General features: G+C 31.6%; 1 protein-coding gene across 4 annotated transcripts; it reads right to left on the reverse strand.

Moving 5' to 3' along the window:
• Positions 1-695: 695 nt before the first annotated feature.
• On the reverse strand, positions 696-22297 carry LOC148605682 (uncharacterized). 4 transcript variants are annotated; one of them, XM_088549365.1, is made up of 8 exons: positions 22179-22297; positions 19254-20037; positions 19000-19044; positions 16728-16772; positions 12553-12570; positions 4209-4226; positions 1502-3475; positions 696-1203 (listed from the first exon to the last, which is right to left on the reverse strand). In XM_088549365.1, exons 2-7 carry the CDS (start codon positions 20033-20035, stop codon positions 3463-3465), a joined length of 921 nt encoding a protein of 306 aa, XP_088405491.1. In that variant the 5' UTR covers positions 20036-20037; positions 22179-22297; the 3' UTR covers positions 696-1203; positions 1502-3462. The 4 variants fall into 4 exon arrangements, with proteins under 4 accessions (XP_088405491.1, XP_088405487.1, XP_088405489.1 ...); XM_088549361.1 differs by lacking the exons at positions 696-1203; positions 1502-3475 and adding an exon at positions 13950-14052 and having other exon boundaries at positions 4200-4226; XM_088549362.1 differs by lacking the exons at positions 696-1203; positions 1502-3475; positions 4209-4226 and adding exons at positions 5374-5394; positions 13950-14052.

Here is a 22297-nt window from a genome sequence, read left to right on the forward strand (position 1 = left end):
AAGGATGATTGAATAATTGACTGAAATCATACAGACATTCACCCTATTACACTCTAAAGGAATTTAAGCGTTTTCGGACTTATTTTCATTGGAAAAGTGCTACTAACAAAGAAACATTGGACATAAAAAGAAATGCGTCCACGTTTAAAGCCAAAAGACATTGTCGGCATCATTAATGTCAAGAAATGCACGCAATGCCAGACATATCTTGACTGATAGACAAATCAATACTTTACTATATGTTATAACAATATATTCAACAGCTTTAAATAATGCGTTATTTCACATATAATTGGACTGTAAACATACTTTCCATGTTGATAAAGTTCTAAATTAATTGAACGTTTTGAGAATTTAAGACATGATAAAACATGAAACTTAATTAGTAGTCACTAATAAAATATGTCAAGTGATTTGAATAAAACAACACCTTTTTTACTGACATGGTATTCTATTTTAAGTTTTTATTTAGAACAGAACACAATAACTATTCATTTACTTGATTTAAATATACAAATTCAGTTTGAATTAATATTTGAGCTGCATCCATCTATAACTTTTATGTCAAGATCACTCAATATATTTTGTATGACAAGTTCACTCAATATATTTTGTATGACAAGTTCACTCAAAACATAGTTTTTAAGAAAGGTTTACTCCATACATACGTTTTATGCCGTCATTCCATACAAAGGTTGTTTTTTTTTTTTTTTCAAGTTCACTCCATACATAGGTTTTATGACAAGTTCACTCAAAACATAGTTTTTAGGAAAAGTTTACTCCATATATACGTTTTATGCCGTCATTCCCTACAAAGGTTTTTTTTTCAAGTTCACTCCATACATAGGTTTTATGGTAAGTTCACTCAAAACATAGCTTTTAAGAAAAGTTTACTCCATACATATGTTTTATGCCGTCATTCCATACAAAGGTTTTTTCAAGTTCACTCAATACATAGGTTCTTGTTAAGTTCACACTAACATATGTTGTATGCGAAGTTCACACTATACATATGTTTTATGCCAAGTTCCTTTTATGCATAGGTCATATGTCGACACTCATTGCTTAGTTGTCAAATATATTAATTTTCAAATCATTATAAAGATACAAGTCTTTTTTTATCAATCCTACTCAATTACATGCATTGATATACCAATATGTATCACCTATTCTCCACAAAGCCGATGCCATGTGTCTTTCCTCCTGCAAAATAGTAGTATTTTGTTACTTTAACGACAATATAAAACTACATTGATATCATACAGGGATTAATTAATGGTCTTTTTAAATAGAGAAAGCATCCTTGAGTGAAATTATACTGTAAGATCGGTAAGTTTTTAACATGCATGGGTCTGATTTTTCCCATTTTGCCTGATCGTACTTAGAAAGAAAATATTCATCCTTAACAGGTGAAAACATGTCTGAAATAATTAATTTTATTGTACAGTGCTGTATACGCGAAGCCACTGTAAACATAAATCAGTAGCGTAAATATACTCACCCACAACGTTTACAATCCCTAAAAACAAAACGATTTCTGATTATAGATATTATTTATTATTACTGATTATAATTTTTTTTAAGATAATTTAAGATAAGTTTCCTCGTTTGCCTATCCCGGACTTTACTTTTATGAGCAACTCGGCGGGTGTTTTTAGAAAAGCAAAGGGCGCTTGTCCTACCGGTGCACCTAGTCCATGCTCCCAGTTTTTAGTGGAGTCCGAGTTGCTCATTTGCTTTTGTTATTTTGTATGTATGATTTTAGTTACTTGATGTTCTTTGATGTGTATGTTTATTTTCCATGTCTGGTCTTTGTCCCTGGATTACCTTGGAATGAGAAAAACATCAGCTGGATATAGTTCGTTTTTCCCCTGGTTTATTACGGTTATTCTTTTAAATACACAAATATAGTTTTTCTTTCAGCGTAATTTACAACTGATTGGTCAATGATTTTCAGATACATAACCATGAAAAAAATACTTTTCATGTTTGTGATTTTTACGTACGGCAATGTATCAATGAAATGCTACTTAGGTGTAAAATCGTTTGTTCTTTATAATATTCGTTAATTGTGTATATGAACAAAGTGGATTATCAATTGTATATTTAGTGTGTTTTTTTTTTTTTTTTTTTTGTTGTTGTTATTGATGACGTATGTATATAATATGTTTAGATAAGCAAACAATGTGAACTAAAATTCCGAAAACACATATGAGGCAAATTGGAAGACAAAATAATTAAGGATGATAGCAAAATGTACTCACAGTCTTTCGCCGAGTCTTAAACGAGAAATGAAAGCATTCAGTTGACAACTTTGTCAATGGTCTATTTAGTAGTCCCTTGATTATATTGGAAAATTTGTTACAATTGGTACAAATACTTATAAATATGAACACTTACATCTACGTGGTATTCTATTTGTAGTAAAGATCAAGATAATATTTTGTTAGTGTACAAACTTTTGGCATTTACTCACAGATAGTTTTTAATTGTGAGCAGGTTTTGTGAATTAACGATTCACAAAACGTACAATGCCAAAAAGTTGGTTAGGCGAACTTCACTTGGTCAAACATTTAAAAAAAAGCCTGGTGATTTAAATTCTAATGGATAAATTTTAAAAAATTAAGTCTTATTCCTTCATCAAAGCCATATTTAGTTTAAAAATATTTTAATGGCGTACTGCAAATGGCGGACTTTAATGACGTAAGAGTACTAAGTTAGTTTAGGGATGACACTTTGCCCTGATGAGAAATAAGCAGTCAAATCTGTTTTACACTGAACTAAACAACATGTTCAAAAATCCATACATATATATGAGATCGTGATACCATGTCTATCAACAAATACCCATTACACGATATATAGTACTTCACTGCAGAAAAAAGCGCGGTAATTCAGTCAGAAAGGGGATATACCGCAACTCACGGCAAAGTGGTCAATTCCAAGGTCTACGCGATCTAAAATCACATTTTAAAAGTTGGTATTTGACAATCAGTGTCAAGAATTAAACGATAAATGATATTCTGGTCATTTCGACATTTATTTGGCAGCCAAAAATTAAATAGCGTATTACAATAACTTAATACGTTAGTTTTAGATCTTTTTTAACAAAGGTAACGACAAAATGGTTCACAGCAGAATATCCTTGAAAGCAACTTAAAATTATCATTGGAATTTTCAGGTGCTATTTTTGAACGACAAGGTATCTTCTAGAATATTTATTTTTTCAATTGCTTAACCATAGAAAACATCCGAATAATTAATGACTTGTTCGCTTCTGGCTTATAAATGTTCCTAATATGCATGTACAGTATATATGAAACGGCTAAAACATATCTGCATTATCTTGATGTTCTCTTTTGTGGGTAAACGAAAACTTTATAAGTGTTCTCATATTAATTTAGAAAAAAAAAACAGTTGGTCATAATGATATTATTGCAGATATAATAACTATATTAATACTTACAAAATGTAGCTGAAAAAAAGAAACAAACATTACTTCACTTTAAAAAAAGAATCATCAAATCATACAAAATGGTCAACGGTTGAATTAAATAGTCTATCAGTTTTGTAGTTCTTTGTTTGTTTGTTTGTTTTGTAAATGTTGTTGTTTTGTTTGTTTTCTCTTTTTCTTCATTTTTCTTCACATTTTGGGGTCTAAATTAAGTATGCTATACCCCAATTAGATATATTTGACAGCATTAAACGGTGTTTTAAATAAACACACTAGATGTTCGTTTGCTTTGTTTTGTTTTGTTTTTTTTTCGTTTTGTTTTTTTGTTTTTTTTTCTGTTTTTTGGGTTTTTTTTCTTATATTTTGTATATATTTATATTCAAATATTGTGTCATGACAAAACAGTTAACGTTTATGTTAGTCATGATTAACTGCTACAATTCGATTGTAAGTTTTGATACATAATATGGGGAACAACGATAATACGTCCTTTTTCATTCGAACCACTTCAAAATCACAAACGTAGTTGTAATCATGAGTCGCCATATTATTTCCTGATTCATTCTGATCATGAAAACAAATGACAATAAAATGTTGTTCTATGATTTCAAATAAACATACTACTGAACATTATAGAAATCAAATTATTACATATCTATGAACTATTGTATATTCACAAATCAGTTTAAATATTTAAATATAAAAATTATTTATGTTTGATTTGTATGAAACAACAATGGCTTAAAATATTTACCTTCGACGTGGATTTTTACTGGAATAAAGAAACAGTATGTACAGTTAGAAAATGGCATAGGGATTATAATGAAACCGGATATAAATACAAATTACTGTAGCCTTTTATGAATTAATAAACAATCGTATATGATATTTAGATCCCGGATTATAGATTACTCTTCTACTTTCGTAGAAACTGTAGAAGTTAAACTCGATAGTAAATGTTCGAGGGTTGTTTTAATATATTATAATATTAAGCATATTTCCTTTTCTTCTTCAAATATAGACTGTTAGTTCATTTCTGTATACAATTACATTAAGATTTATATATTCTAAAGAAACCGCTATCAATAAAATTTGAATATTTTACCATAATGTCGCCATGCAGATTTTTAGTTAAAAAATAATACGGAAATCAATCAACATGAAAAAAAAAAAACAGAACCATTTAAGTGTTCAACGGTCTGAGACGGTATAATTGAAAGCAATTAATCAAGATTTTATTGTAACTATGGGAAGTTTCTGTTTATATTTGTAAAACCATATCATACAATGGCAAAAGAGTCCATCAAAAGAAAGAGACCGCTATTCCAAAATTATACTTTGAGGGCATCACTTGGGTAAATAAGTATTTAAGTAGATTAAATGCCTTTTGCTTGATTTTAAAAGCTAATAACACGCCAAAATAAATGTGCGCATTTTCTGTGATCAGGGGAAATAATTTTATAATATAAACACAAATTTAAAAGATACAAAAATACACTACTTTTCGAGTTTCAAATGTAAAACGTTTCTAAGGATCAACTACATTGGTTTTTCGGAAACTGCATTCTGAAAGAAATGTTCATGCTTTACGCAAGGATGTTAAGGTACTTTCGTGTATGTTTTGTAAGGGGGAGACAACTCTGTCATGACGTCGATTGGTAACCATAGAAAGGCTACGCCATTACCCTTGCCTCGTTCATAAAATGGTGTCTTTTCAATATTTTACGGTTCTTTATAGCTTTGGTTTCGTTTGCATTCGGTAGAAATAAATGAACTCTTTTTAATATTGCGTGTTAGATGAAAGAAAAGTCTATTTCAAGGTGAAAATATATCGTTTTGTGAATGCGCATACCATTAGTCTTGGGCGGAACTTTTTACCTTATATGGAAAACGACGTTGGCGAGAAGCTTGAAAATTTTCTGTCAGCTGTTTGCTCGTTGCTTGAGAAAAGGAAGAAGAAAACAACGCTATACGACGTAATCTCACATCTATTCCAATGTACCAACGTATGGGATGATAGCTGCAGGTGATGTTTGTATACTGTGGCTATCGATTTAGTATTATTTTTCTCATACGCTCATTTGGCCTTGGGTCAAAATTGAAATTATGCATATTCTATTGGCATATAGCTCTGGAAATTTCAAATACTGATTGAAGCATAGAAATATAGCGTCCAATTTTACATGTACCTGTAACTACATGTATTGCTAACTGTCTTATATGTTCTCTGTGACCATTCACTGTGTTAACAAAGCAGTATTTTTTGCTTTCTTGTATCCATGCAGGCTATAGCCACTTCACTTAATGTCACAATGTTTAATTTCAATAATTGATATTTATAATTGGTCAATTTTTCTCCAGAGGTGGGTTGGCAAAATGTACTTGGACCCCCTTTTTATAGAAATTTTAGCTAATGTTATGTGCGTACAGTATTTATAATTTTCTTAATGTACAAAATAAAGAATGAAGAAGTATTTCTCATCACCTGCTGTAAAATGTGGAAAAAAATCTGACTTCTTAGTTTCAATAATCCAATGAAGAAATGTCAGTTTTATTGTCAAAATTATATTTGAGTGTCAGAATGATATACATTTCATAGTGAATAATTGTATGACATATAATATTTGATGCCAATATCTTTTTTTTTCTTTTTGGTTCAAAAACTGGAGAAAATGTAAAATGCATGAGGAATGAATGTATGTGTAGTTATAACTATGAAACTGCATGTAGAATTCTTGACGAATAAATTTATGTGCAGTAGAGAGGAAAATATTGCATGTTGAATGCATGAGAGTTGAATTTCTGTGCAGTAAAGGGTATGAAGTGGCATGTAGAATGCATGAGGAATGAATTTATGTGCAGTACTAAATATGAAACTACATGTAGAATGCCTGAAGAATGAATTTATGTGCAGAAGAAAGTAAAAAAATGCACGTTGAATGCACGAGGAATGAATTTATGTGCAGCAGAGAGTAAAGAGAGTAAAAAAAAAATGCATATTAAATACATGAGAGTTGAATTTCTGTGCAGTACAAGGTATGAAATGGCATGTAGAATGCATGAGAGATGAATTTATGTGCAGTACTAAGTATGAAACTGCATGTAGAATGCCTGAGGAATGAATTTCTGTGCAGTAATGTATATAGTTGCATGTAAAATGCATTAAGGGATAAATTATAAGCAGTTATGAGAATGTATTATTAATAGAATGCTTGAGGAATGAATTTCCTTGCAGTACAAAGGTATAATGCATGAGGAATGAATATATTTGTAGCACATGATATGAAATGGCATATAGAATGCATGAGGAATGAATAAATGTTCAGTACAAAGTATGAAATTGCATGTAGAATTCTTGAGGAATGAATTTTTCAATTGTTTTGAAACTGGCAAAGTATTATCAAGTTTAATACTATATTGCTCAAGTCAGTAGTTCAGGTTTAAGTCTTTAAACAGGCAGAGAGAAAAAAAACATAAGGAAATGTTTTTAAATGTGGGTGTATGTAATATCTTAGCAACTATTACAGACAAATAGAAAAATTAGATCTGTATGTATTCGTAACATTTTCTGCAAAACCTTACAAATCTGAACACTATATGCAAAAATGTGATCCCTATTTTATAAATGCATAATATTGAAAGTGATTCATTTTATTTCTTTTACATTTGAGGTTGCACCAAAAATTTTGCTTGGTTCTGGCTTATAGCACCAATAATTTATTATGAATGAATCAACAAAATAATTGCTAGTTTAAGGAAAGCTGTTTTGACCCATATAATAACATGATATCAAGAGTTTTTAATGTGTGAATATACATGTACATGAATGACAAATGAAGTATACCCAAAGTTCCTCTTGATGACCACCAATAAATTAATCTCTGTGTTTATAATAAGATAAAGTGTGAGGAGAAATTGAGTGAAAGAGCCAATTGTAAAGAAGATATTGGTACTTACAATGTATACATAGACAATTACACATCATGTATAGAACATCTATGTACGTGTAGATACATGCATTGACAAAAATAAACAGAAAGATTATGCGTGCTTTCAAAATATGGTGAAAATAAAGATTATTTGCTTGAATTCTTAAAATCTATTGAAGTGTCCTCAAATGGACATGGATTCAAAAATAAAATTGTTTCGAATATTACAGATATTACAGGTCAATCAAGTACTGTAACATATGTAAATGAATGGTTTTTAAACGTAGTATCATTCAAGTAACTAAAACATGTTGCTTCCAAAGCGATATTCATCACAAACAAGTTCACGAAAATTGACTCTAGGAGTAAAATAATGAATCCAAAGGAAAAAAAATACTATTTTTAAAGTGAGCCTTACACCATTCCCTTGTGTCAAGGTTTTCTCCTTCGCAAGCAATTTGAATATTGATATATTTCTTGTAGATTGTGAGAATTTATAATTCAAAGGGAAAAAGAATCTTTTTTTTTTTATCTGAACTTTTACAATTTTTTTTTTTTTTTGTGAATGGGCAAGTCCAAACACAAAAAATTACTTTCATTTGTTTCTTCTTTACACAAACAACTCGTATCTCTTCCAAGTTTGTATTAATTTAGGCATAAACAACACTTTATCAAATCACCAAGAAAATGTAGCCAATAATATGGTTGATGTACATGTTATTGGCTAAAGTGGTTGAGAGCACAAAGAATGTGTCACATAACGACATGAATAACAATGTAATGTTATGGCTATGTTTAAAAACTAGCCAGGCAAATGAACCTACCTCTTTTTAACTATAATTTCCATACATGTAGATGAATTATAGGTGCATGTTACTGTTTTTTCTAAGTCGTTTTGATCTGATCGTATATCCATACATGTTTTTTGCAGGATGAACATGATATATGTTTCTGTCTGATGAAAGGACTAGTAACTTCTAAATTATAGTTAAACATTGCAAGTCTGACAACAAGGAAGGATGTTGAAAAAATACAGAAAGCTAGCTTTAAATGATCCAAATGGGAAATTTCAACACCAAACAGAAGCTTGCATCAATTGCTAATTGTGTTACAGATGGCGCAGTCAGAAAATTCAAAGTTCATTTAGCGTTTGAATGGATAGTACGTACATGTATACGCTGTAAGTGCCCAAACAAAACTAAGTGTCGGGTAAAATTGCATTAATTCTGATCGGAGCGTGTCAAACATTTTTTTTTTTGGAGGGGGGGTCAAAACTGGTGGAAAATCAAGTTTTCACACTAAAATATACATTTTTCAAAACAAAACAAAACAAAACAAAACAAAAACACAATAACAACAAAAAAGAAACGGGGGTGCGAACGTTCCCTTCGAATTTACTACTGCGTGATTCAAGAGACAGATCCACCAATCTTGGGTCTCGCAAGGCAAACCCAGACAAGTTACTAAAATTAAAATGCTTGATGTAAAATCGGCTTTACTTTCCAATTTACATTATATTCTTATCTTCAATTGTTCTTTTTATTTTCATCGTATCATTAAAGATAATGATGGGTGATAATAAGATACATTACGTATGAGTCGCTTTATAGTTCCGCTAGTTTGCAGTAATTACCATTCTCCTATCAATAATCCTTTGCCTAAACGTTGGATATTTATCTGATTATAAGGTGCATGTACTTGCATCAAAACACGCGCTTCATAGGCGTAAACATTCTAACTAGAATAGTCGTAGAAAACATGCTAGGGGGTGACGTGACGCAAAATAAATCGACTGAAAGATATTTGACCAGATATACACACGTTGGGTGTTAATTGGTTTTACCCCTAGTTGTACGAGATAGGCCTTAGCTATAAAACACTTGTAACTTAATTTTATTGTGATAACTATTAATTTTAAAAGAAGCAGAGTAGGGGTGTGGGCTGAAGTCCCCTTAGCTCCCCAGGTAAATCCGCCACTGCTAAACACTAAAATAGTACTATAATGGAGAAAAACAGGCTAGGGTATGTATTAAATGCTAAAATTGTATACAAATGAGTCACACATGCGTTCCAAGGCTTTTTTGGGTTGAATAAATAAAAAATCCGATTTTTTGTTCCAAAAAGTTAAAAAAAATAAATAAATAACTATATCCTGTCCTTGAGTGCCTGTGGAATGGTACTTTGAACAGTCCCTGCGAAAAAGTAGACTCGACTTTGTAATATTGAATATTATTTCATTTCATAATTAGTTCATTAAAATTATATTGTTTTAATTTAATATTTTAATAAAATGAGAACAAAGTGTTTTAAAATTGAAACTTATTAATTAACCAGTAGTGCTACGTCCATATTTTCTCGGCAGTTAACGTCATGTCGTCATCAGTACAATGCGGAATGTCCATTCCATTCTCTTCCGTAGTCCGATTTTGATATTACATTACTATTGTCATTCTTTTGAACGTTTTGATTTACGTCATCCATTACGATTTGAACTAATTAAATGATGCCACTCTATTTTGATCCAAAAGCACAGGAGGAAGAGCTTAATAGACTCACTAGATTTATGGTGGGATCGATAGCGGAAATTCAAATGTTTTTTTTTTAAATTGCTGTGACTAATTTACCTTAACTTTTTAACAAATAGAAAAAAGCAAATGAAGTGCAAGCTTGATGAAATTTGTAAAAAAAATAACACTGCTTTGGACCAAAATTTAAATATGTGTGCGATCGTAGGTCACCGCACTTTTTGAACAGTGCAAAGTAAAAAATAAATGTCAAATAAAGGATTTATTTGGAGGTTGAAACATACTTAAGATTGAAAAGGATTTTTGTCGTTTTTTTTCTGGAAGAGTTATCAAGGGAACCAAGGTTATAGCAGCAATCAACAGAATGCAATCCAGATATGGAAAACAGACATACACAACAAAGAACATAAAGTAACCAAAATTATACATACAAGGTAACAAAAGCAAATGAGCAACTCGGACTCCAATAAAACCGGGGAGCATGGACCAGGTGCACCGGTAGGGTAAGCGTCCTTTGCTTTTCTAGAAACACCTGCCGAGTTGCTCATAAAAAGTCAAGTCCGGGTAGACAAACGAGGAAAGGAAAACTATGTTTCGTTTCATGGTGCAGATGGATACATCATAACGATCAACGAGTTCATGATGATGACCATAAAACTTCTGTAGTGATGACTTGTAGCAAGATACCTCTGTTCCAGAAGCCTAATTGTTAGAGTTCTAGCGCGATGCAAAAAGTCTACGTAGTTTCGGCAAGCTCTGGCATAACGTATGAGTTTTCATATGAACACTCCATACGCAGGTTGCCACAGATGAAAGGAAAGTTGACAATTTTGAATGAAAAGTCATCACGTTTGTGGTAAAGTTTGGTCAATAGTGTTCCTTTACCGTCGATTTCTAAGTGTAGATCAAGATATGAGGCTGACTTCACAATGTCTGTAGTATCCTTTTTTAAGTTCTTTTGGGTAGATGCAATATACCAAATCCCCGAAATTAGGATTGTTTAAAGATAATACGTCATCTATATAGCGGAAACTGAGATTCAACGATTTAGCCAAACGATATTCTTTCTTTCGGATCAAATCAGTTATAAAGTCAGCCTCATAAAAGTGAAGGAATCGGTCAGCAAGTAAAGGAGTTAAATTTGTTCCCATTGGAATGCCGACTGTTTGTTGAAAAATAAGTCCACCACACTGGACAAATATGTTGCCGATTAGAAATTCCAGCATTTTATGATCATCTTCCTCTGTATATTTGGAAGATGATTTGGAATTATTTGTTACAAAGTATGAGGAATCTCTACCAAGAACGATATATTTGTATCTAGGTGTACCATCTTTTTAGGAAGAAACAACAATGTATAATGTTTTTAAGTCTGGATTTTAACTGAGTATAGGGAATAGAAGTATACAGTGTTGAAATATCATAGGTTTTAATGCTATAATATTCAAATAATAGTCTTGAACTGATTGTCTCCAAAAGATCTTTCGAATTTTTGAGGATCCACATTGAATAAATACTACTACGGGAGTAACAAGTGTTGTGGTAGGACTGCAGACCCTCTTTGACAGTTGTGAGTATAGAAGTTAAAAGTTTTGAAAGAGGTTTGGTGGTACATTGTGCAGATTCAGCTATGAAACGTTGTTTGTATGAATTCTTGTGGAGTTTAGGAATCCAGTACATAGACGGTAAATCATAATCATCGTCCTTGGTAGAGACAGATTTATGGTTTTCCACAATCTCTTCTTTGGAGAGTGTGGTAGCAGTACAGGTCTCGTCACTGCTATTATTGTGTATGTCTACTTCTTATAATAAGCATTGGATGTAAAACGTTTTGTAGACAAAAACAATGTTGTTTTATGCTTGGTCTGCTGGAACGACAACATACTTGTCATGTATAGTAGACAATGTTTTTGCTACATCGGGGTCTTTGAGAACTGATGTAGCCTTGGCACTCATCGACCTACTTAAAACTTTCATTCGTTTCAAAATCAAAGACCTCACGGCCTGTAACCACTGTGATAGTGAATCAATGTCTTCTTGTTCTCTTTTTATCCATTTTCTTGCATAGTCCACGACGGCATCCATAAGAACTTTAAAGTTAAAATTCCAATTTATGGAGCGTGGTTCACTATACTTGGGACCTTTAGAAACGATATTATGCAGAGATTCGTTTTCGATGATGGTTAAATCTCCCGTAACGACGTGACCAGAAGGACTATGTTTGAATGGAGAGTTTTTGCAAGAACAGTCAGGTGGTTTGGCCTTGAAGTCCTCAATCTCGAGGTTCTGCAATAGCCTTTTATATTTGAAAATTTTGGATGCAATGGGTGAAGTATAGGAATATGAAATAATTGGTATGAATTTGTCTTTGAAATATGGGGGAATTTTGTTGGTAATGTATACGTTAGAATGTATACGTTAAGAAACGTATTGCTGATAGATTGCATCAAAACCTATTATACAATCAGTTCACAAAATTAAAAGACTTAAAGAACAAGTATTGTTCTTTTTAACAAGGAGGATTCAGATACATTAAAACATTAGTTTGTATAACATATGCATCATTAACTAGAATCCAAATAACATTTCAGGTTAATCAACCCCACATACAGGGGACTCCTTCCATAATAAACATTGTACTTACTCAGAACGCTGTTTATTGCTGGAATAGAAAGAGGTTGTCTTAAGTAAATCCACAGTAATAAAGTCGACTAATCGCAATTTCAAAAGCAAACATCTTATTAATTTTTAAAATTTAATAATACAATTGCTCTGATATCATTTATATAATAATATAACATAAATGGATATTTTACTGAGCGTATTTTTTTTTCAAACGGATTCTTAAACTGTAATTACGCATAAATAATTCTTAATAAACATTAAATTCAAAATCTGTGAAATTATTTCTTTCCAAAGATGTGACCACATTGCACATGGAACATTTCTATCACTTTATATGAATTTTGAAATCACAAACTGGGACAGTTGTATTACATTTGTACATTTGTACCAATTAAACAATAATATGCCAGTTTTCAATAAAATTGTTTGAGGTATCGTTAGTTTGCTAACTTGTTTAATATGTCCACAAGAGTATTGTTTTGCTTACTGAGGAAATTAAAGTTATGTGTAAACATTTGTAAGAATCGGGAAAAATTTGGGAAAGCAGAAACATGTACACAAAACATACCGATCTTAAAATAACATTTCTATTATTTTTGTCTACATAATAAGGCCATTATTTGATTTCTGAATCACTGAATCTGTTTTCAATAGAATGTTAAGAAATGAAATTTTTGAGTGAGTAATCTGCCCTTGAAATGTTGATTTCATTGCGTTTCAATTAAATTAGATCTCAATTTACCATGATATGGAAGGTCTCCTATTCCCTTTGTTCTGATGATGCAAATACTTAAATTACAGTGTAAAAATGGTGTTTGTTTATACCATGATTTAACTTCTGGCTGATTCTTACAGAGATTGATACTTGAAATATAAGCTCAACAAATATTAACATTAGAAAAAAATGATGCTGTAATGATTGAATTTTAGAAGACAACAGACATACTTCCTTTCCATGAACAAGAATGTAAATCAAAGCGAGCAATTTACAATATTTGTTTTTCATAATAATTGTCTGTAAAGGAGGTTTAACTTTCATTGTCAGTTAACAGTTAATAAAAGAAGAATGAAAATACGAAATTGATATGTCCAAAAAAGCAAATGTAAATGCTCACGTATAACTTAAATCTACATCAGTAAATAACATTTAATTTAATTCTTAATATTTTTTTTCATTTATTTATTATTTATAATTTTTATCATAATAATTTTTTAGACTTTATCCACCACGCTTTGTTCATTTTAATTGTTATTTACAATATTGTTTGATATTATCTGCCACTTTCTGAAAACAACAGTGAACAAGGGAACCAAGATTCTAGTGGAAATCAATAGAATGCAATAGAGGGACAAACACCGCACATGGAAAACAGACATACACAACAAAGAAAATAAAGTAACCAAAATAAAACCTACAAAGTGACAAAGGTAAATCAGCAACTCGACTCCACCAAAAACTGGAAGCATGGACCAGGTGTACCGGTAGGTAAGCGTCTTCTGCTCTTTTTGAAACCCCAACCTAGTTGATCATAAAAGTCAATAGTTTTTTTTACCATCGATCTCTAAGTGTAGGTCAAGATATGAGGCTGACTTCACATTGTCTGTAGTATCCTTTATCTGAAGTTCTTTTGGGTAGGTGCGATGAATAAATTCTCAAAAAGTTAAACGATAATACGTCATCTATATAGATGAAAGTGGGAAATAGAAGTATAAAAAGTATAGAAATCATAGCTTTCAATGCTTTTGTAATCTAATAATAAATTAAACGTTTTAAAAGAGGTTTTGTGGTACATTTTGCAGATTCAGATATGTAGCGTTGTTAGTATAGATTCTTTTGGAGTTTAGGAATCCAGTACATGTACAGTAGATTATAATCATCGTCTTTGGTAGAAAGGCCAAAATAAGATAGCACATATTTATGGTTTTCCACTATCTCTTCTTTGGAGGGTGTGGTGGCAGTATAGATTTTATTTTGGCTTTTTTACTTCTATCTTGAGATTTAGCAATAGACTTTTATAGTTAGAAATGTTGGATGCAATACGAAGTATAAAGTAAAGTATAGGAAAATGAAATAATCGGTATTGATTTGTCTTTGAAATAAGGGGGAATTTTGTTCATGACATTTTTGTAATGGCGGATATCTGCCCAATTCAATACATCAATACCTTTGTTGACAAATGGCATTGGAAGCAATGATCTTTTTAGTTTTATCTTGACCTTTAACATCAAATTGTTTAAAGAGTAATCAAGGGAACCAAGGTTATAGCGGTAATCAAAAGAATGTAATCCAGGGACAAAGACCCGACATGAAAAACAGACATACACAACAAAGAACATAAAGTAACTAAAATCATACATACAAAGTAACAAAAGTAAATGAGCAACTCGGACTCCACTAAAAACTGGGAGCATGGACCAGGTGCACCGGTAGGGTAGGCGTCCTCTGCTTTTCTCACCCGCCGAGTTGCTCATAAAAAGTCAAGTCCGGGGTAGACAAACGAGGAAAGGAAAACTATGACCCGCTAAATAAATAAGTTTTCATGGTGCAGATGGATACACCATAACGATCCATGAGTTCATGATGACGACCATAGAACTTCTGTAGTGATGACTTCATTCTTGTAACAACATAACCCTGTTCCAGAAGCCTATTTGTTAGAGTTCTAATGCGATACAAAAAGTCTGTGGTAACCAATATAAAAATATTAAGGTAGGTTCAGAAACAGGAATGTCAAGACTTGATGTGTAAAAGGAGCACAGTGGAGTGAGAGGTACAGTTTACAATCTAGTTCAAATGTGATGAAGTCCGAGATGTTTTTGTATGAAAGGAAAGAAGACCATCTTTGGAGACATTACGCATCTTAGGTGATGTAAAGTGGTGATGGCCATGACCCCTTATCCGTCTTAGATTTTTGTTAAATAAATTCATCACATTTATGATATTGTTATAATGGCTTGAAAGGTTTCCTATTCTTTTGATGTTGTCATTGCACACGTGAGATATTGCAGTACCTAGTCTGCGGTCCTAGTATTCCTCTCTTTCCCTACGATAGTTTTTACTTTAGCCAGGAATGTTCGTTGGGTGGTAATTTTTATTTTCAAGAATACTAACTTTCATTGATAGGATTAAATGATCCTCTTGATTTAAAGGTTGATAAAAATTCGGGAATTAAGTGGTATTAATTCCCTGATGATGACCACACATTCGTTTATTAAATCGCTCTTGTTTTACTGATATACACTGGACCGGTAAAAGTTGTATTAATCCGTAGTTCGTCGATTTGCAACTTAAGTCATCATGACTTTCTGAGAGAAAGGTTTTGTTCGTAAGGGTACCAGTGAAGACAGAGTAGGTTATTAAAATTTTGCATGTTTTACTATTTTAATTCCACATTTTGATATATATCTAATCCACATTTTGATATATATTAGATATTTTGTACTTTATGGATTAGTAGACTGACTGTGTGATTGAGTAAACTTTGTTTGAATTGTCGGGGCACCAACCATACCAGATGTTAGAATGCTAGTAGTACAATAAAACGATGACGAACAACATTGTACTATATCAAAATGTGGAATTAAAATTGCAAAAACATGCAAAATTCTAATGACCGAATCAATAAATAACTTGTTAATGGAATATTTTTCTTATTTTGTAGAATTAAAACAACTGATTTTTTTTCTTTGATTAGTTATATTTATATTCACTTTATGAAAAATAAATAGGTACAACTATTGAACTAATATACACGAAAAAGCTTTTAATACCTTATAAAATTATATGTCAATGAATTTATCAATTTCCCCTCTAGGATTGGCAAATACACACATATTTTGAACTTAAGTATCAACTTTTATTTCTTATTCAGAAACCGGTATAGATCACATAATCTGTCTAGGTTATTTATTCGGGCGTTGTGCTTTTCAGATAAAATTAATATAAATTGAAATTAGAACTTAGCAAAGTTATATCGATCTTGATTTTGTATGATTTGGTTGATTTCAGTTTTTAGATAAAAACGAAGTTTCTCAACAGTACAGAACTAAATACAGAAAAGACTATTGCCACAAAATATGTAGCAAATATTGACCAAAATATCTTTTGTTCTGTAGATTTTTCTACACAATGAATCATAGGCATTGTCTCAATTTTGTATGGAATGGTACTTAAAATGTTACATATAAATTTACCTGCAACTAGTGCATCTGTATCTGTATTTTCCAATCTGTTCTTTCCTACAATAAAAATATAAAAAAAAAATGAAACATTTCGAGCTTTCCTCCATATACAATACAGTAAACTTTTCAAACGTTAGAGATACTATCTGCACCTTTTATATTGTTATATGAATCTATTAATGTTTTATTCATTCATAGCCCACCCTGGTCATTATCTATATGTGTAGGCCGAAGAATAATAGGATATTTATTTGAAAAGAACGAGTTGTTAAAATATGATCACGAGTACAGAGTCCAATGCTTAACGAATGTGCGGGTCTCTTCTGCGCATAATTGAAATCTTAAGGCGTTCTTGGCAAAAAAATCGCTTTTTATTTACAGGTAGGCTATTACTTTTCCGCGAACGATTTCACTTCAATTTACATTGTTCAAGCCTTAAACACACGTGACTCGAGAAGTCGATTTCACGATTCAAGCTATTGCTCCACTTTCTATTTCAAAAATAAGAATTAAACAAGCCTGGTCATACTCATATGTTAAAATCTGAAATATGCCGAATCGACATAATGAATAGTCAATCATTATTGAATTATAATTTATAGTGTATATGAAACAAGCAATGGAAGTCTCGTAACGGGAACGTGGGTATAAAGACGATGCCATCTGCATATTGTTAAATAAAGGCATTATTGATTTTAGTGTTAGCTTTCATATAATGGGAATATACTATCCCTTAGTTATTTTCTACAGTTTCCGCCTTAGACCTAAAACAGTGATTTATATTTGATATTCAACATATTTTCTCAGGGAAGAAGAAATAAAGACGACATAAGATTTTAACAAAGGATATCCTTTTAATATATTCCCTTACAAACTAATAGTGAATAATCTGAATAGGAAAAACAATGGCACCATGATTCGAAATCAAAGAAAACAATCCAATGATTGGCAGTTGATACTTTTTTCCTCAACACTCTTTGATCTGACGAAGGCCGTAAGTCCGTAAATTTAAAAGTTTTTTTTTTTTTTTGTTTTTGTTTACGTTTTATTTATATATCATTTGTATGAAGTTCCAATGTACCTTTAAAACGTGGCTATTGTTCACTTAGCCATTATTCTTATTTACGTTTAATTCGAACCACGTTACAACATATATTGTTTTTATTTGTTACTAAACACGGAGATAGAAACACACAACAAAGTGTATATTCCGATACAGAGTAACTATTTGGTTCATTATATGCATAGATTTAGCAATAAAAGTACACGTATAAGAAAAAGGCATGTGAAGGTATAGTACCTGAACCCGTCCGTGCAACACAAATTGCGATCGATCGATCATCGATCAACGATCAGTTTCCGGTCAGTCGTCGATCCGTCATACCGATCCATTTAATTGGTGATCGCATCACATGACCATAGAGCGGTCAATGTATTTTACCGGACTTTTGTTTTTGTTTTTGTTTGTTTGTTTGTTTTGTTTTGTCTTGTTTTTGTTTTTGTTTTTGTTTTTTTTTTTCTTTTTTTTGTCAATTTTACATATATTTGCATAATGTTATATATCTAAACATCAATTTATACTTTTATTTGTCATATCTTTTATTTAAAACTGATCTTACGTCATTTTAAATAACAAAAATGCGATCAGAACGGTCATCGATCATCGATCCGTCAGCGATCAATCAGTCAATGGTCATCGATCCGTCAAATTGTTGCATGGATCGGTTCACGGACTGTATGTAAATTAAAAATAGGGGTATTGAGTGCGGAAAATGAACAAACTTGATTCAACGTACGTTCGACATAAGAATTAAACAATTATTATGTAATTGCTGACGTTACACGCTTTCTGATTAGATAAATATTATGTCCATCACCTCATGGACAAAATTGTGTTGTGTGACAGTGACTTGCTGATTTACCCGTTTTAAAACTTTGATACCAAAAGTAAATTATTAGGAGTGACTGTTAAATTTTTTGATCTATTGAAAATTATTTCAATGACCGTTGTGCACATTTTAAAATATTAATAAGCAGCATGCAATTGAGATATTGCATCAAAAACCGAAAAATATAAGTCATTCCTTAAGAAACCATAATCCTCAAGAATCACCATATATATTTACATCAAGGCGGTAATATAATAATACCATTACGATAAATTCGAACGAGATAATAATGGAGAGGGGCCAATGGGGATATAATGAGGAAATTTTTACCATTCAAGGGCTGCATCAGATATTACTCGTTTGACAAAATCAACATATCTCTTATAAATACATACGGTTTATTTCCAGTTGTATCATTGTTAGTCTGCTTTTGTATTTTACTGAAATGAAATATACTTCAGATTTACAAAACAAAAACGTATTTATGTAAATTCGAGTAAATAAAAAATTAATTCATATTTTTTTTAAATTCAGATCTCGTTTGGATAGCTAAAAAATATTACCCTCAATAAACGACAATAATTAATTCTACTGTTTATTTTTTTTCTATTTAGAGTCTACCTTTTATCATAATTTATGATAAACCAACCTTGTATCGATAGATCCAAATAATTTAGAAATTGAGACATTATTTGCTTCTTTAGGTCTATACATCAGCCTGATCACTGATGGTAAGCCCATTACTGTTAGCTTTTCAACATCTAATTTTAATTTACTCATTTGCTTGTTCAATTCGTGGTCTTCAGTATTATCTTGAATGGTTTTCAGTACCTGTTTGTAGTTTTGTATTTTTTCAAGTTCTGTATTGAAGTCTTCCTGCATACTGGTCAATGTTTTCAACTGCCTGGATTCATAGACCTTGACATTTTTAACGAGTTCCTCAACCTTTCTATCAATCAATTGTTTTAAACGATTCCCTTCTTCCATGATTGCGTTTATGGCAAATTTTGCTTCATTTTGTTTCTGGTTAGTTCCTTTTTTAAGTTGGTTTACGCTCTTCTGCAGTTTCCCCATTTTTGTTTCTATAATTTCGTTTACATCAATTCGCAACTTTTCAGAATATCCTGCCAAATCTGACACTTTGTGCCCGTTATGATTTTTTACGACACAAATTCTGCAAACTTGTGTATCACACTGGAGGCACTGGTAGATAAACAATTCGTTATGTTGTTGACAATTCAATTTTACATGTTTTCTTATATTGTCACCAGACCCGAAGGTATGATTCTTTGTCATATTTGATCTAAGGTGTCCTACTTTGCAGTTCTGGCAAAAGAGTTGGTCACACTGCTGACACAGATATCGACCCGAAGCACTTACACAAATATCACATGTTTTAGAAGCCATCTGAGCCATCGTGTATCTAAACATTCCTGTAAAATATGATGTGACATATAAATATTTTCAAATATATATTAATAAGAAATCAACCATTTTTTTTTTTAAAGAAGAGGTTTCATGGAAAGACAGACGAAAAGATGGCCACAAGATAATATCAAAGTACTCAGCTTAGTTTATGATGATTATTTTATCACCCTCATCGAACGTATTCAATTTTGCATGGCCGTCCTTTATTTTGAAGTTTTCTGAAGCTTATGGCACCAAGGTTTTAGCGAAAAGCAAAATAATGCTATCCAGGAACAAAGATCAGACGGGGAAACAGACGAACGCAACAAAGAATAAATATAAACAAAACAATACATACAAAGTAATAAAAGTAACTGAGCAACCCGCATCCCACTGAAAATTGGGAGCATGTACCAGATGCACAGGTGGGGTACGCGCCTGCTTTCTAAAAAAAAACCCGCCGAGTTGCTAATGAAGTCAAGTCTGGAGTAGACGGAAGAAGAAAGAAATACTATGAACAAATTCTCATTGTACAGATGGATACAAACTTTAGATCAACGAGTACATGATGACGACCATAAAAGTTTTGCAGTGACGACTTCAATCCTATAGCAACTTAAACCTGTTCCAGTAGCCTAATTGTAAGAAAAAAGTCTGTGTAGTTACGCAAAATATAGAATAAAGACTCCATTCGAAGGTGCTGAAGGGATGTTCTACAAATATTTGACAATGCGGCATAAAAAGTCATCGCGTTTGTCTTATAGTATAGAAATCTATTTCAATCAACATCTGTTTATCAACTTCCATATTGAGAGTTTCTATTATAATTAATGATGTATGAAATCAATTTAAAAAAAAACTTCAATTGACGTGTTATGAGTTTCAAATACCCATTGCTAACTTCAACAAATACTATTATATGTACTTTTTAGAACTCGAAATGAAACAGGATGTATAAAAACGTATTGTACGCTGTTCAAATACATAATCTAGAAGAAAATATACATATATACGAAACAAAACATGGCCTTAACTGGATAATATGCTTAGTAATTAAGTAAATCTGAATTTAATGTGTGACGTCACAAGTAGTTTTAGGGAGACACAATGTTTGTTTATGTTTTAGTATAAGAATGAATTTTTGTTTCTTAAATGATAATTTACTATTAAAAAAACTAGTCAACAAAACGAAAAAAAATTCAATATTTTTTATCAAAATCAACATGTTTCCGTTTCCGTTAGAAACAATCTCAGAAAAATACACTTTTTATCTTTTAACGTTCTACGCGACACAGTAATATGACAACACGATTCAAACAGTTTCTTGACCAAAACGGGCTGGTCAGAATAGCTTTCCAGTATTTCAGATAGCAAAAATAAATAGCGAGATTATCACTGTTTTCAACTCACCCAAAATTAAGTTGCTATGACGATCATGAAATCTTTTATGTATATGTCGTATTTAACGTGCAGTTGTGCATACGTGAAAATCGTATCACACAGCCGTGATATTGAGACAATCAATATTTAGTGACTAATCTGTATTACATGAATCACATATGTTGTTATTGATTTTCTAACAACATTTAAAAAATGTGACCTCAGGTTGAACCTAGAACCATTTCCACTGTTTGCTCATGATAATTCAACTTTCCACGTTTTTCTTTAAACTGCAAATTGTTTAACTATTTTACAAAATTGACACCAAGCTCCTCAAATCATCAATTGATTCCCGGAGAAGTCAATGACTGGTGTGTGTGTGTGTGTGTGTGTGTGTGTGTGTGTGTGTGTGTGTGTGCGTTCGCGTAAGAAAGATAATTCATGTTTGGCAAATTTTCCGAATTTTTAATATTGTTTTAATCTAATGCTCCATCATTTTGAAACAATAAATAGAACAATACTAAACCATTTCCATGAAAGGTCTTGTACATAAAGATAATCGATCCAAAATTTATAAAGTGATGAATATCAAACTCTCAATTCACTCTGGACAAAATATTACATTACATATCATTCGTCTTAACACTTTCTGCATTTTAATCATAAAGAAACGATCAATAATATACGGTCACCCGATGATTATATGACAACATAATTGAATAATACTGTTTATATCTTCAAAGTAATACATATATAGATGTTTTGATACATGAACTGTAAAACATACATTTTATATGTTTTCTATACAATATCTAGGTGAAAATGTAGAAATCATGGTTCGGATACAATTATACGTCATGGAAGATTCCTTTCAGAAAGGGAAGTAGAATGTTACTACTAAATATG

The sequence above is a fragment of the Perna viridis genome, chromosome 10 (genome assembly GCF_037379345.1).
Source record: "Perna viridis isolate PV_CMFRI_1.1 ecotype Kerala chromosome 10, ASM3737934v1, whole genome shotgun sequence".
Taxonomy (NCBI): Eukaryota; Metazoa; Mollusca; class Bivalvia; order Mytilida; family Mytilidae; genus Perna; species Perna viridis.